Source organism: Neoarius graeffei, chromosome 7, assembly GCF_027579695.1.
Source record: "Neoarius graeffei isolate fNeoGra1 chromosome 7, fNeoGra1.pri, whole genome shotgun sequence".
Taxonomy (NCBI): Eukaryota; Metazoa; Chordata; class Actinopteri; order Siluriformes; family Ariidae; genus Neoarius; species Neoarius graeffei.
The window spans coordinates 82,401,137-82,417,698 of record NC_083575.1 but is presented as its reverse complement, the minus strand read 5'-3'; the positions used below and the strand labels follow the sequence as shown (position 1 = coordinate 82,417,698).

Genomic DNA, 16,562 nt, shown 5'->3' with positions numbered 1-16,562 from the left:
TACAAAAAGTTAAGAACAGGGCGGTAACTTACCAATATTGAATGCTGATTCTGATCAAATGTAATTCATTGTTCTGTCAATCCAATGTACTGTACAAAGTCCAAGTTCTAACAATAAAAATGTTACAAATCCAAAAAGCCTGAACAACAATCCAACTTATATACAAGCTATCTACAGGTTGACAGTTCGAGTTCAAAGTTACTTTTGGTCGTAGTTAATTGTTACATTGCAGTTGTTCAAAACAAAAGGGCTTTGCTGAGTGAAGTCCTCTTGTAAAAGTCTCCGTCACTTTTCCTCACCTCCAAGTGGAACTTTATATTTCCACTATTGCTCTCTTTTCCAGTTTTTCGATGTCCGTTGGACTGTTTTTCTCTTGTAAATATGCATGAAGAATATCCAGTAAAGTTTTTGTAGCCTTACGGGTGTTTAGCATGTCTTTCTCTTTAAATCATCAGCTTTTGATGACACAAACCTCGTGGCCATGTTTGTATACAAACTGTCACAGTCACTCACTAGTGCGGAAGTTTTACATCTCCGACGTGTGTCTTTTCCAGTTTTTTAATGTCCATTGGTATGTTTTTCTCTTGTAAATATGCCTGAAGAATATATAATGAAGTTTTGGTAGCCTTTTGGGTGTTCAGCGCATCTTTAGTTTCAGTTTTCAGTTTATTTATTTAGTGCTTAAACCGAGCATTGAATTAACCCCGTCTTCTCTCTCTCCCAGCCGACAAAGAAATGATTGTGCGCATGCGCAACAGAAAAGTTTTGGCATTGGAGCTTCGCGTGTGACGTCGTGTTGTCTTGACAACGTGCAATATTATAACAATATTGCATGCTCATTCTCCATTGGGAAGAGTGGCGTAATCCATGCAGGATAAGCGATATGATAACAAAATTGCATGCCGTCAGTAAACCCACTAGAAGGGAATAGAACATGTTTTTATTCCATGGAAAAAGTGGCCCATATGTATAATAATTTCATCATCATCTCATCTCATTATCTCTAGCCGCTTTATCCTTCTACAGGGTCGCAGGCAAGCTGGAGCCTATCCCAGCTGACTACGGGCGAAAGGCGGGGTACACCCTGGACAAGTCGCCAGGTCATCACAGGGCTGACACATAGACACAGACAACCATTCACACTCACATCTACGGTCAATTCAGAGTCACCAGTTAACCTAACCTGCATGTCTTTGGACTGTGGGGGAAACCGGAGCACCCGGAGGAAACCCACGCGGACACGGGGAGAACATGCAAACTCCGCACAGAAAGGCCCTCGCCGGCCACGTGGCTCGAACCCGGACCTTCTTGCTGTGAGGCGACAGCGCTAACCACTACACCACCGTGCCGCCTGTATAATAATTTATGATTTATATTTTTATACATTTTATATTTTATTATATTAATATTTTTATTATACTTATGCATTTATTTTATATTGTTTTTATTTATTTTATAAATCATTATTTTTATAAAAAAATAATAAAAATCAAGAAACACCACTGAATTAGAAGGCATGTCCAAACCTTTGACTGATACTGGATGTAATTATGATAATCAAGCAAATATATGGTTTATTAAATATAGAATACTAGCAGGTTACCCGGCGTTGCCCGTGTTTTGCAAAATTCTGGGTTGCCCCCAGACTTCCATGTCAAATTTAGTGAAGATCCATCGAGAAATGGTGATGTCAACCTGAGACAAACAAAAATCCAAACATCCACCACCCAGGGGCCCACCAGGGACCCCCTGGGGCCCAAATACGGAATTTCTGAGTTCTTCCAAATTGTGGCTATCTCCTGTACCTACGTGCCAAGTTTAGTGAAGATCTGTTGAGAGTTTGTGTTGATAAATGTAACGTGAAAGACATTGAGGGAGGGGGTGGGTGGATGTTGTGCCCCCCAGGGACCATCCTGGGTCCCATATATGAATTCTGTTTATATCTGCAAAATTCCGGGTCATCCACGGACCTACTTGCCAAATATGTTGAAAATCCATCAAGAAATGATGACGTTAGCTCAAGACAAATAAACAAACAAACTTTCCTTCTTATTATACAGAATATATACACTGTACGTTTTTGCACATTTAATGCTCGAAATAGAAGAGAATAATTTTAATGCTTAAAATGATTAAAGGCATCTAATAACAGCCGGAATAATCATATAATCAATTTAATAAGCGATATAATCAAGCTATTTTTAATTCTTAAGATTGTTATCAGATTAGTCTGTTCTAAAATGCATATAATTTGCTTGATAATAATTAAGGTGGGGCGGCACGGTGGTGTAGTGGTTAGCGCTGTCGCCTCACAGTAAGAAGGTACGGGTTCGAGCCCCGTGGCCGGCGAGGGCCTTTCTGTGTGGAGTTTGCATGTTCTCCCCGTGTCCGCGTGGGTTTCCTCCGGGTGCTCCGGTTTCCCCCACAGTCCAAAGACATGCAGGTTAGGTTAACTGGTGACTCTAAATTGACCGTAGGTGTGAATGTGAGTGTGAATGGTTGTCTGTGTCTATGTGTCAGCCCTGTGATGACCTGGCGACTTGTCCAGGGTGTACCCCGCCTCTCGCCTGTAGTCAGCTGGGATAGGCTCCAGCTTGCCTGCGACCCTGTAGAACAGGATAAAGCGGCTAGAGATAATGAGATGAGATAATTAAGGTTACATATAGACTTTTTTTATTTTTTGCTAATTTCAAGCTTAGATTTTAATTCTTTATTTCTCCAGGCACATTATATGTCTCGGAAGAAACAAAATTGAACTACCAGTAGAATAAGCAATGTCAAGAAGGGATTATTCATTAATGTATTTCAGTGAATTAAAAAACAAACTTGATTATCACGCAGTTGCTGCTACATGCATTCAGTCACTGTCCATTTACAACCCCGATTCCAAAAAAGTTGGGACAAAGTACAAATTGTAAATAAAAACAGAATGCAATGATGTGGAAGTTTCAAAATTCCATATTTTATTCAGAATAGAACATAGATGACATATCAAATGTTTAAACTGAGAAAATGTATCATTTAAAGAGAAAAAATAGGTGATTTTAAATTTCATGACAACAACACATCTCAGGCGGCACGGTGGTGTAGTGGTTAGCGCTGTCGCCTCACAGCAAGAAGGTCCTGGGTTCGAGCCCCGGGGCCGGTGAGGGCCTTTCTGTGCGGAGTTTGCATGTTCTCCCCGTGTCCGCGTGGGTTTCCTCCGGGTGCTCCGGTTTCCCCCACAGTCCAAAGACATGCAGGTTAGGTTAACTGGTGACTCTAAATTGACCGTAGGTGTGAATGTGAGTGTGAATGGTTGTCTGTGTCTATGTGTCAGCCCTGTGATGACCTGGCGACTTGTCCAGGGTGTACCCCGCCTTTCGCCCGTAGTCAGCTGGGATAGGCTCCAGCTTGCCTGCGACCCTGTAGAAGGATAAAGCGGCTAGAGATAATGTGATGTGTGATGTGACAACACATCTCAAAAAAGTTGGGACAAGGCCATGTTTACCACTGTGAGACATCCCCTTTTCTCTTTACAACAGTCTGTAAACGTCTGGGGACTGAGGAGACAAGTTGCTCAAGTTTAGGGATAGGAATGTTAACCCATTCTTGTCTAATGTAGGATTCTAGTTGCTCAACTGTCTTAGGTCTTTTTTTATCGTATCTTGCGTTTTATGATGCACCAAATGTTTTCTATGGGTGAAAGATCTGGACTGCAGGCTGGCCAGTTCAGTACCCGGACCCTTCTTCTACGCAGCCATGATGCTGTAATTGATGCAGTATGTGGTTTGGCATTGTCATGTTGGAAAATGCAAGGTCTTCCCTGAAAGAGACGTCGTCTGGATGGGAGCATATGTTGCTCTAGAACCTGGATATACCTTTCAGCATTGATGGTGTCTTTCCAGATGTGTAAGCTGCCCATGCCACACGCACTAATGCAACCCCATACCATCAGAGATGCAGGCTTCTGAACTGAGCGCTGATAACAACTTGGGTCGTCCTTCTCCTCTTTAGTCCGAATGACACGGCGTCCCTGATTTCCATAAAGAACTTCAAATTTTGATTCGTCTGACCACAGAACAGTTTTGCACTTTGCCACAGTCCATTTTAAATGAGCCTTGGCCCAGAGAAGACGTCTGCGCTTCTGGATCATGTTTAGATACGGCTTCTTCTTTGAACTATAGAGTTTTAGCTGGCAACGGCGGATGGCACGGTGAATTGTGTTCACAGATAACGTTCTCTGGAAATATTCCTGAGCCCATTTTGTGATTTCCAATACAGAAGCATGCCTGTATGTGATGCAGTGCCGTCTAAGGGCCCGAAGATCACGGGCACCCAGTATGGTTTTCCGGCCTTGACCCTTACGCACAGAAATTCTTCCAGATTCTCTGAATCTTTTGATGATATTATGCACTGTAGATGATGATATGTTCAAACTCTTTGCAATTTTACACTGTCGAACTCCTTTCTGATATTGCTCCACTATTTGTCGGCGCAGAATTAGGGGGATTGGTGACCCTCTTCCCATCTTTACTTCTGAGAGCCGCTGCCACTCCAAGATGCTCTTTTTATACCCAGTCATGTTAATGACCTATTGCCAATTGACCTAATGAGTTGCAATTTGGTCCTCCAGCTGTTCCTTTTTTGTACCTTTAACTTTTCCAGCCTCTTATTGCCCCTGTCCCAACTTTTTTGAGATGTGTTGCTGTCATGAAATTTCAAATGAGCCAATATTTGGCATGAAATTTCAAAATGTCTCACTTTCGACATTTGATATGTTGTCTATGTTCTACTGTGAATACAATATCAGTTTTTGAGATTTGTAACTTATTGCATTCCGTTTTTATTTACAATTTGTACTTTGTCCCAACTTTTTTGGAATCGGGGTTGTAAAACGCGAGTGAAGAAAAGGTGAAGCGTTGGACATGTGTAGTTTTGTACAGCTTGGCTGTATTGAACAATTTTGGTCTTCAACAAGGAGCTGTGGTTTTACTGAGCAGGGTAAACCAGAGTACCTCATACATTTTTTAACTTTATATGGGTCAGCCTAGCAGAAATAAATATATAAAATAAGAAATAAATAATTAATAAATGGAGAAAACAGTATTCACAAGCGTGATGCTACCAATCAGGAGAAAAAGTTGAATGAAGAAGATGCCTCTCATTTTATTAACACTGTATAAAATTCCAAATGAAATTTCAGGATTTATGAGTGCAGTCAAAATGTCAATAATGCAACCTATTTTTGTTATTTATTTTCCCTGATAGACAGAATACCTTCATTCATCTTCAGTAATGACTTTACCCTGGTCAGAACCACATCTCACCTTAACCAGCCATATCAAAGCAATCACCAAAAACAGCCTTCTGGCATCTTAAAAATATATCCAGAATCAAGGGTTTGGTGTCCCAGTGAGACCTCGAGAAGCCCATCCATGCCTTTATCTCCAGTAGAGTGGACTATTATAATGGTATCTTAACTGAACTTCTCAGAAAGATCATTAAACAGCTGGAGCTCATTCAGAATTTATTCTACTCAATCTACTTTGTTTTAATCTTCATCTCACCTTCGGATGTTCATTTTGTTTTTATTTATGGAAAGCACATACAGTAAATATCTGGTGTACGAAACATCTCATCTCATTATCTCTAGCCACTTTATCCTGTTCTACAGGGTCGCAAGCAAGCTGGAGCCTATCCCAGCTGACTACGGGCGAAAGGCGGGGTACACCCTGGACAAGTCGCCAGGTCATCACAGGGCTGACACATAGACACAGACAACCATTCACACTCACATTCACACCTACGGTCAATTTAGAGTCACCAGTTAACCTAACCTGCATGTCTTTGGACTGTGGGGGAAACGGGAGCACCCGGAGGAAACCCACGCGGACACAGGGAGAACATGTAAACTCCGCACAGAAAGGCTCTCGCCGGCCACGGGGCTCGAACCCGGACCTTCTTGCTGCGAAGCGACAGCGCTAACCACTACACCACCGTGCCGCCCTGTACGAAACATGCTAATTAAATTAACTTGCCTTGTCTTGCCTTACAACAAGGGTTGTGGTGGATCCAGAACCTATTGCAGGTCAGTGGATGTTAGACAGGAATCCACCCTGGATGGGATATTGGTGTATCAGACAGTAAATAGAGCTCTGGATTGAACCAGGGACCTGCTGTATGTATAATGGGTTTTTGCTCAGGGCTCCACCAGTGGATCTTTGAGAACCCTGGGACCTGAACTCACAACCTCTTGATCACGAATGCAGAAACTTAATTACTGACCTACTCCAGCCCAGTATATATGAAGTCAAACACAGGTCTCTGTTGGTGCAGGAGTTCTCTCACTAAACTACCAATGCTCCCTGGAACAAGTTGAGCAGTACACTCAGAAAATAAAGTAAATTATTGTACCTTTAGGGGTACAACAGCTTGTGACTGGGGCAGTACGCTCTAAGGTATGTATTTGTACCCTTTATATACTGCTTGGGAATATATATGTACCTTTTTGGCCCTAAAAAGGTACACACAGTTACCTTGAAGTCCAATAATGAGGCCAAGGGGGTACATTAGTGTAGCTTGTACCTTGGGGGACAGAAATGGACTAATACTGTACCCCTGTTTCTAACAGTGTCAGATGTAATGGGGGGAAAAAACTCTAAAAACTAGAAGGGCACTTAGTAGTGTGCATACCTCCACCAAGCCAAATATCAAAATCAAATCCCTTGAATTTAGGATAATAGTAAAGCTGCACACCAAATTTCATCAAAATCTGTTCACTACTTTTTGAATTTGCGTATATTGGGGAAAAGAAAAAAAGAAATCCTGGATTTGCATACATATCTGGCTCTTGGATCCACATACATATCTGAATTTGCATCAAAATCAAATCAAATGTTTCTTGAGTGTAGTGGTTAGCGCTGTCGCCTCACAGCAAGAAGGTCCAGGTTCGAGCCCCGTGGCCGGCGAGGGCCTTTCTGTGTGGAGTTTGCATGTTCTCCCCGTGTCCGCGTGGGTTTCCTCCGGGTGCTCCGGTTTCCCCCACAGTCCAAAGACATGCAGGTTAGGTTAACTGGTGACTCTAAATTGACCGTCGGTGTGAATGTGAGTGTGAATGGTTGTCTGTGTCTATGTGTCAGCCCTGTGATGACCTGGCGACTTGTCCAGGGTGTACCCCGCCTTTCGCCCGTAGTCAGCTGGGATGGGCTCCAGCTTGCCTGCGACCCTGTAGAAGGATAAAGCGGCTAGAGATAATGAGATGAGATGAGATGTTTCTTGACCCATGCCTCACCTTTCTTCAAAATATCATCAAAATCCGTTCATGACTTTTTGAGTTACGTTGGGAACAGTCAAACAAACAAACATGGAGGCGAAAACATAATGTCCTCCAACAAAGTTGTTGGAGGTAAAAACAAACAAACAAACAAACAAACAAACAAAAGTGAGTAAAACTATAGAGCATGTAATGCCCTATTTGGATGGGATTACATTAAATTTCCATGGGGGTCTGGAGTTAAGTGCCTCTTTTAAAGGTTCTAGGAAAAGTCCCAACCAAATGACTTTGTTTTTTGGCCAGTGCTGCAGTCATCTTACCATTTCAGCTTTTACAGAAAAAGAACTGGCCTACTCACCATATTTTGTCACCTACCACACAATATTCTCTCCTTTAAAAGAGTCTTAAAAAGATTAATTCTTCATGGGAGTCTTAACCACTTACTTGTTATGGGTTGTATAACTTCGTCTCCACAGTGCCTACACTGGAGCCCATTAGCAGGGGAAAGAAAATAAAATCAATCAGAAGAGTGTGAAACTGCAGGCTGATTAAAGGGGCTATTATCAAGTCAGCTACAGGTATAAAGCCACTTTATATTCACATGTGCCACAATATTGTGTAATTATTATTTTTTCTTTCTAGAAATAAATGAAAGAGAACTTGCATTGCTGCAAGTTTCCTAATCAGATAGCATTAGATGCTGCCAAATACACACAAATGGTCATACAGTATGATCATGTTTCATATTCAGGTTGATTAAACAAACAAACCTGGGAGTATCTCATCCATCTTGCACCTGGATGTGAGGAGATGTCACAAAATGTATTACAGATGTCACCCAGTTGAAAAAGTTCAGTCTGGATAAGATAGAAACTGTTTTTGTCGCAAACTAAATGACGTTTGCCCCCCCCCCCCCCCCCCCCATTGAAAGCTCATGAAGCCACTTAAAGTATCGGTTTGTTAATTATAATATTGGTTGATATAAACTGGAGCTGAGGCGGCACGGTGGTGTAGTGGTTAGCGCTGTCGCCTCACAGCAAGAAGGTCCGGGTTCGAGCCCCGTGGCCGGCGAGGGCCTTTCTGTGTGGAGTTTGCATGTTGTCCGCGTGGGTTTCCTCCGGGTGCTCTGGTTTCCCCCACAGTCCAAAGACATGCGGGTTAGGTTAACTGGTGATTCTAAATTGACCGTAGGTGTGAGTGTGAATGGTTGTCTGTGTCTATGTGTCAGCCCTGTGATGACCTGGCGACTTGTCCAGGGTGTACCCCGCCTTTCGCCCATAGTCAGCTGGGATAGGCTCCAGCTTGCCTGCGACCCTGTAGAACAGGATAAAGCAGCTAGAGATAATGAGATGAGATAAACTGGAGCCTGCACAGTCAGAACAAAACTATACTAAACTTTCACCTTTCCTGTCACTGGTTTGGTAGGCAATCAATGTGGACATACAATAGTGCACCTTTTTGTAGTGTAAAATTTTCAGATTTAAGGTGCATAAATGATCCGTAATGCACAACATATGCAGTAAAGGTGCAGAAGGTGTTAGCTTTAGTGGACACCTTTTACAGTTTCGTACCTGTTTCATTTCTGAGAGTCTATAAAAATGTGAGCAGCAACAGGAAGTTCTGCACAAGGTCTCATACCACAGATAGTGACTTTTATGTTTCTTTTGTTCTGTAATGGGGATGTGTGCTGTGGTTTGAGTGTCTACCACACACTTGTATGCATCAAAGTTCAGTTCTCATGGGACAGGTCACTTTCAGCACTGTTAGTGCTCTTTCCCCTGCAGTCATCTGACTTCTGAGCCATACCTCTTCACTGCAGTGTTCCTCTCAGTGACCTTAACTCACTAGAGACACTTCACACATACTGTACAGTTTTAGTCATAAATGTTCTGCTGTATACTCCTGGGGTTTTGTAAAAGCCAAGCCATTTACCTCGATTAAGTATTATACAGTTCCAACCAATGTTTCAAGTAGACTTGAGGGTAAAATGAAACCTTGTCAGATTAGTTGTAGGGGGTGAGTGTAAATCTAAAAAGTAATAATATGATACAAATTCTTTCTTATCTAGAGTAACTTATTGTAACTGAGCTGGGTTCTACCAGTGGCGGAACATTCAAGAAGAAAAAAACTTCAACATATAAATATGAAGGTGTATATTTAATGCTTAGGTATTAGGTATACATGTAAAAGTGTATGTTATGTGGTTGTCCTTTGGTTAGTTGCTTGGTTAAGAATTTTTTCCTTGAATTTTCTCCCTTACTTAGTCATGACCAGTTCCTGCCCACCAGATAGCTCTCCCTATCACATGACAGCTACTACGGTAACTAGGCAGGGTGAAGGCCATCACATGCTTCCTCCATGGCATGTGAAGCCAGGCGACCACATCTTTTTAAACTGCTGCTCAGGCAACATCAGGTGCAGCGAGACACACTTGGAGGAAAGCACTATCCACCCACTTCCATATGCATGAGCTCACAGATGCCCATGACTGGCCAGTGTCATTTGGGATTTACAAGGGATAGAGTAGTACACCCCTCTCTCCTTGAGAGCGTGGCCAATTTTACTCTCTTGGGCATCAACAGGATTGGAACTCACCAATCTCCAGATGATGCCCAAGACACCAAAATTGTCCATACTCTCAGGGAGGGATGGGTGGCATACTCTATCTTGGGCATCATCAAGATTTGAACTCCCCAATCTCCAGATGATACCTAAGAGACCAAAATTGACCATACTCAAGAAGGGGAGGGTGGCATGTTCTTGCTTGGGCATCATCAGGATTCAAACTCACCAGTGTCTGGATGATGCCCAAATGAACTCCCCAATCTCCAGATGATATCCAAGAGACCAAAATTGATGATACTCAGGAAGGGATGGGTGACATACTCTTGCTTGGGCATCATCATGATTCAAATTCACCAATCTCTGGATGATGCCCAAAAGATCAAAATTGGCCATGCTCTCAGGGAGAGAGGGGTGGCATACTCTCTCTTGGGCATCATAAGGATTGAAACTCACCAATCTCCAGATGATGCCCAAGAGACCAAAATTGACCATGCTCAGGAAGGAGAGGGTGGCATACTCTTGCTTGGGCATCATCAAAATTCAAACTAGCCAGTCTCTGGATGATGCCAACATGAACTCACCAATCTCCAGATGATGCCCAAGAAATCAAAATTGACCATACTCAGGAAGGGACAGGTGGCATACTCTTGCTTGGGCATCATCAGGATTCAAGCTCACCAATCTCTGGATGATGCCCAAAAGACCAAAATTGGCCATACTCTCAGGGAGGGATGGGTGGCATACTCTCTCTTGGGCATCATAAGGATTGAAACTCACCAATCTCCAGATGATGTCTATCCATCCATCCATCCATCCATCCATCCATCCATCCATTATCTATAGCCGCTTATCCTGTTCTACAGGGTCGCAGGCAAGCTGGAGCCTATTCCAGCTGACTTTGGCCAAGAGGCGGGGTACATCCTGGACAAGTTGCCAGGTTATCGCAGGGCCCAGATGATGCCCAAGAGACCAAAATTGAGCATACTCAGGGAGGGACAGTGGCAAACTCTCTTTGGGGCATCATCATGATTCAAATTCGCCAGTCTCTGGATGACTGCGCATATGCTTGTCTGTTACACCACTCAAGAGCCCTGTGGTTGAGAAGTTTTTTAGGTTTAAGGATATTTGGGGTAGAAAATGTGTTCTGAATTTACATAATCAACAACAGATAACTTTTTGATAAGATCTTTTTTTTTCCTTCAATTTTGTTTCATTCGTTTGTGTGCTTATTTCTGTGGTTTTCATCATCCGTATGAACACGAAATGCTCTGGAACCAGACTCCATGTGTGAAAACAGGAATCCTCCAGCTTTAACAGTAAAGTTAACCCAGAAACATTCCTGGGTTTTATATTTTGAAGTGGGCTTTAAACTCACAATGCTCTTAAGAACAGTAAAGATTAAAAAAAAACACCGTGTTAATCCTTCACTGCTTTTGCTGTGCTGCTATCAAGCGTGTGGCTTTCCAACCTATTGATCGTAGCTCGTGAGAGCTCACCGAGCATATGGAGAGTGAAATTTCCTGTGTACTAATGGCTTATGTTCTTTTCTATTTCACAGATAGTGTTTGTTCACCTTATTGCTCATTTTTCAAGTTCTTTAAGTACACAGCTGAAAAGTCAGGCATTTACTGAGTTTAAAAGTTCTTTAACAGCTTAGTGTTGTTTTGTAGTGGGTTTGTAAAGTGTTTGCATATTTAAAGCAAACACAAAGACCATGATGTGTGACAGCCATTCACAGTGTCCCTGTGTGACTTTGTGTTATCTTTTCAAGGAGGTTTTAATTGGATGGTTTTGTTCAAAGCAGGTAGCGGAGTAAATCCATGAAATCCTCTACTTGCCGGATTAAGGAACAAATTAACAGATCCTTATGTAGGCTTTATTTTTTTTCAGACACTCATTGTGATGCATCCATAATCAGATTTCTGTACTTGATCCCAAAGTTTGGATTTGGCACCGCATGCTAAAGCATAACATAATCAGGTGTCACTGCCATAGCCGGTCAAGGTCAATAATGATATTTTTGTTTTTATTTGTATCGCTGTGAATGAAAGTCCAATTCATCATCTTGAGTGGTTTTTTTTTTAAGCTTGCTTTTGTGAACTCAATAAATGGTCTTGTATATGGGCTAGTAACCACAGTTAATGTCCTAGCGACATCTAAATGGCTGTTCCGCATGTGATCAAGTGAACTGTTGAACTTCCTACATCACAACTGTGCATAAACTAAGGCCACTAAAGTAAACATCTTGTAAAAGGCACTGTTTCGTCCTCAGGACTGAGTGGCCCCATAACTCAGCAGAAGCAGATGGTGAGGGAGTTGCCAAACTCGGCCACTGGCTCCGGTTGCAAGGGCAACTGCCCCATGCTGTTCTTTTTATAATAAATAGACTGGATTATATGCGTTGTTAATGTGTGTGCCCTCTGCTCTGTCCTCAGGTCCTTCATTCAAGCCGAGCTGCAGCAAAGCTCAGAAATACCTGGAGTTCATCCCCATTAATCTGCACACACAGCGCATGAGGGTGACGTGTCCTAGGAAAACAGGTATGTATACATAGGACTCGGGAAGAATTCAAGATAGATTCGAGGAGGTTCTTTAATGGAGGTTCTCCAAATCAGATATAATAAATATCACACATAATTCAGATTGTAGGCGGCACGGTGGTGTAGTGGTTAGCGCTGTCGCCTCACAGCAAGAAGGTCCGGGTTCGAGCCTCGTGGCCGGCGAGGGCCTTTCTGTGCGGAGTTTGCATGTTCTCCCCGTGTCCGCGTGGGTTTCCTCCGGGTGCTCCGGTTTCCCCCACAGTCCAAAGACATGCAGGTTAGGTTAACTGGTGACTCTAAATTGACCGTAGGTGTGAATGTGAGTGTGAATGGTTGTCTGTGTCTATGTGTCAGCCCTGTGATGACCTGGCAACTTGTCCAGGGTGTACCCCGCCTTTCGCCCGTAGTCAGCTGGGATAGGCTCCAGCTTGCCTGCGACCCTGTACTGTAGAATAGGATAAAGCGGCTAGAGATAATGATATGAGATGAGATAATAATAATAGCAGTGGCACAGTGGTTTAGCACTGTTGCCTCACAGCAAGAAGGTTCTGGGTTCGAGCCCAGTGGCCGACTGGGGTCTTTCTGCTTGGAGTTTGCATGTTCTCCCCGTATCTGCATGGGTTTCCTCCGGGTGCTCTGGTTTTCCCCACAGTCCAAAGACATGCAGGTTGGGCTAATTGGTGGCTCTAAATTTAGCGTGAATGTGAGTGTGAATGGCTCTTTGTCTCTATGTGTCAGCCCTGCAATGATCTGGCGTCTTGTCCAGGGTGTACCCCGCCTCTTGCCCATAGTCAGCTGGGATAGGCTCCAGCTTGCCTGCAACCCTGTACAGGAGAAGTGTTTATGGATAATGGATGGATGAAAGGATAATAACAGCACACACTTCTTTACAGAATTAGTATTACTGAAGGACCTGAGTGTTTACAAAAACACAGAAGGTTTTACAACCCCGATTCCAAAAAAGTTGGGACAAAGTACAAATTGGAAATAAAAACAGAATGTGATAATTTACAAATCTCAAAAACTGATATTGTATTCACAATAGAATATAGACAACATATCAAATGTCGAAAGTGAGACATTTTGAAATTTCATGCCAAATATTGGCTCATTTGAAATTTCATGACAGCAACACATCTCAAAAAAGTTGGGACAGGGGCAATAAGAGGCTGGAAAAGTTAAAGGTACAAAAAAGGAACAGCTGGAGGACCAAATTGCAACTCATTAGGTCAATTGGCAATAGGTCATTAACATGACTGGGTATAAAAAGAGCATCTTGGAGTGGCAGCGGCTCTCAGAAGTAAAGATGGGAAGAGGATCACCAATCCCCCTAATTCTGCGCCGACAAATAGTGGAGCAATATCAGAAAGGAGTTCGACAGTGTAAAATTGCAAAGAGTTTGAACATATCATCATCTACAGTGCATAATATCATCAAAAGATTCAGAGAATCTGGAAGAATTTCTGTGCATAAGGGTCAAGGCCGGAAAACCATACTGGGTGCCCGTGGTCTTCGGGCCCTTAGACAGCACTGCATCACATACAGGCATGCTTCTGTATTGGAAATCACAAAATGGGCTCAGGAATATTTCCAGAGAACATTATCTGTGAACACAATTCACCGTGCCATCCGCCGTTGCCAGCTAAAACGCTATAGTTCAAAGAAGAAGCCGTATCTAAACACGATCCAGAAGCGCAGACGTCTTCTCTGGGCCAAGGCTCATTTAAAATGGACTGTGGCAAAGTGGAAAACTGTTCTGTGGTCAGACGAATCAAAATTTGAAGTTCTTTATGGAAATCAGGGACGCCGTGTCATTCGGACTTAAGAGGAGAAGGACGACCCAAGTTGTTATCAGCGCTCAGTTCAGAAGCCTGCATCTCTGATGGTATGGGGTTGCATTAGTGCATATGGCATGGGCAGCTTACACATCTGGAAAGACACCATCAATGCTGAAAGGTATATCCAGGTTCTAGAGCAACATATGCTCCCATCCAGACGACGTCTCTTTCAGGGAAGACCTTGCATTTTCCAACATGACAATGCCAAACCACATACTGCATCAATTACAGCATCATTGCTGCATAGAAGAAGGGTCCAGGTACTGAACTGGCCAGCCTGCAGTCCAGATCTTTCACCCATAGAAAACATTTGGCGCATCATAAAACAGAAGATACGACAAAAAAGACCTAAGACAGTTGAGCAACTAGAATCCTACATTAGACAAGAATGGGTTAACATTCCTCTCCCTAAACTTGAGCAACTTGTCTCCTCAGTCCCCAGATGTTTACAGACTGTTGTAAAGAGAAAAGGGGATGTCTCACAGTGGTAAACATGGCCTTGTCCCAACTTTTTTGAGATGTGTTGTTGTCATGAAATTTAAAATCACCTAACTTTTCTCTTTAAATGATACATTTTCTCAGTTTAAACATTTGATATGTCATCTATGTTCTATTCTGAATAAAATATGGAATTTTGAAACTTCCACATCATTGCATTCCGTTTTTATTTACAATTTGTACTTTGTCCCAACTTTTTTGGAATCGGGGTTGTAAAATCTACTGTCCTTGCCAATTTATATTGCATTTTATTCGATCCACATTCACTGGATATGAGCAAGCGTGCACTCTGATTGGTGACTCTACTACTAGGCTATCATATACCATGAGTCGAGAAAAACAAAATGGCGGAGCCTGTTGCTGAACAAACCGAGAACGAAATAAAAACTACTAAAAAAAAAAAACCAAGGAGCAAAATATGGAATGAAAGTATTGGATAGTAAGAACATATCTTTTTTTTTTTATTTTTCAAGAATTATAATTATCGCATTTTTCACCAATTGCTACTGTCATTTCACCAGTTCGTTTACACTCTAAGCGGAAATTATTTTGTCGGAAGTTTGGTATCAAGTTTTTATTGATCAAATTTGAAAGAAAAAAACATAAAAACGCTCTGTTTCTCAAAATCCAGTGAATGTGGATAGAATAAAACAGTTATTCCACTCAGTCTCATCGTACATGACTTATAGCTGCTATCAGCTCATGTACAGCTCGATTTCGTGGAATAATTGTTAAATATTCAAAGATCTCATCAGTAACCATCTGACATCTAGCGCCTCCTTATGTGAAACTAATCCAGCCTGAATTGGACTTTAGGTACACCAAGATTCTCCTTGTTCCCTCAAGCCAAAACTGAAAACTGGAAATGAGATTATATCTGTATTTCCTTCAACTCGTGTAATGATTAATCTGGAAAGGGATTAAAAACATGATATAAATAAGGGCCACCCTGGAACCCTTTTCAGCACTAGTGCCAGAAATCCAGACAGCCCAATTTTAAGTTCACGCATTCTTGTACATCATCTCTGTCTGTCTTTTTACAAAGTCTCATATCAGGTGCATTTTAGCTTCTGCTAACCAGTACAGAATCCTTTTGATTATCCCATCATCACTAGGTGTTTTTTGGTTTGTCTATGCGTCAATCCAAGATTTTTGTTGGCATGTTGTCTCAAGAACGAGTGTTTGAATGTTTGTAGGATTGATATGGAGTTACCACTGTAACCAGCAGAATTTGGAATTGAGCCAAAATGGGTGAAGGTTACTGCAAGGTCATATGTCTGAGATATTTTTTCAGTAGCTTCCTTCGTATTTGGAAAATATACACTACCGTTCAAGTGGTTAGCGCTGTCGCCTCACAGCAAGAAGGTCCGGGTTCGAGCCCCGTGGCCGGCGAGGGCCTTTCTGTGCGGAGTTTGTATGTTCTCCCCGTGTCCGCGTGGGTTTCCTCCGGGTGCTCCGGTTTCCCCCACAGTCCAAAGACATGCAGGTTAGGTTAACTGGTGACTCTAAATTGACCGTAGGTGTGAATGTGAGTGTGAATGGTTGTCTGTGTCTATGTGTCAGCCCTGTGATGACCTGGCGACTTGTCCAGGGTGTACCCCGCCTTTCGCCCGTAGTCAGCTGGGATAGGCTCCAGCTTGCCTGCGACCCTGTAGAACAGGATAAAGCGGCTAGAGATAATGAGATGAGACACTACCATTCAAAAGTTTGGGGTCACTTTGAAATGTCCTTATTTTTGAAAGAAAAGCACTGTTCTTTTCAATGAAGATCACTTTAAACTAATCAGAAATCCACTCTATACATTGCTAATGTGGTAAATGACTATTCTAGCTGCAAATGTCTGGTTTTTGGTGCAATATCTCCATA

At 42.4% G+C, this 16,562-nt stretch overlaps 1 protein-coding gene across 8 annotated transcripts in view; it reads left to right on the top strand.

Annotated features, from left to right (window-relative positions):
* Positions 1-16,562, top strand: part of inpp4b (inositol polyphosphate-4-phosphatase type II B) — a 538,055-nt gene that overhangs the window by 328,019 nt on the left and 193,474 nt on the right. For all 8 annotated transcript variants that reach the window (XM_060926513.1, XM_060926515.1, XM_060926511.1 and 5 more), the window contains one exon: positions 12,256-12,360. In XM_060926513.1, coding sequence (XP_060782496.1) covers positions 12,256-12,360 — 105 coding nt within the window. The remainder of the gene's footprint in view (positions 1-12,255; positions 12,361-16,562) is intronic.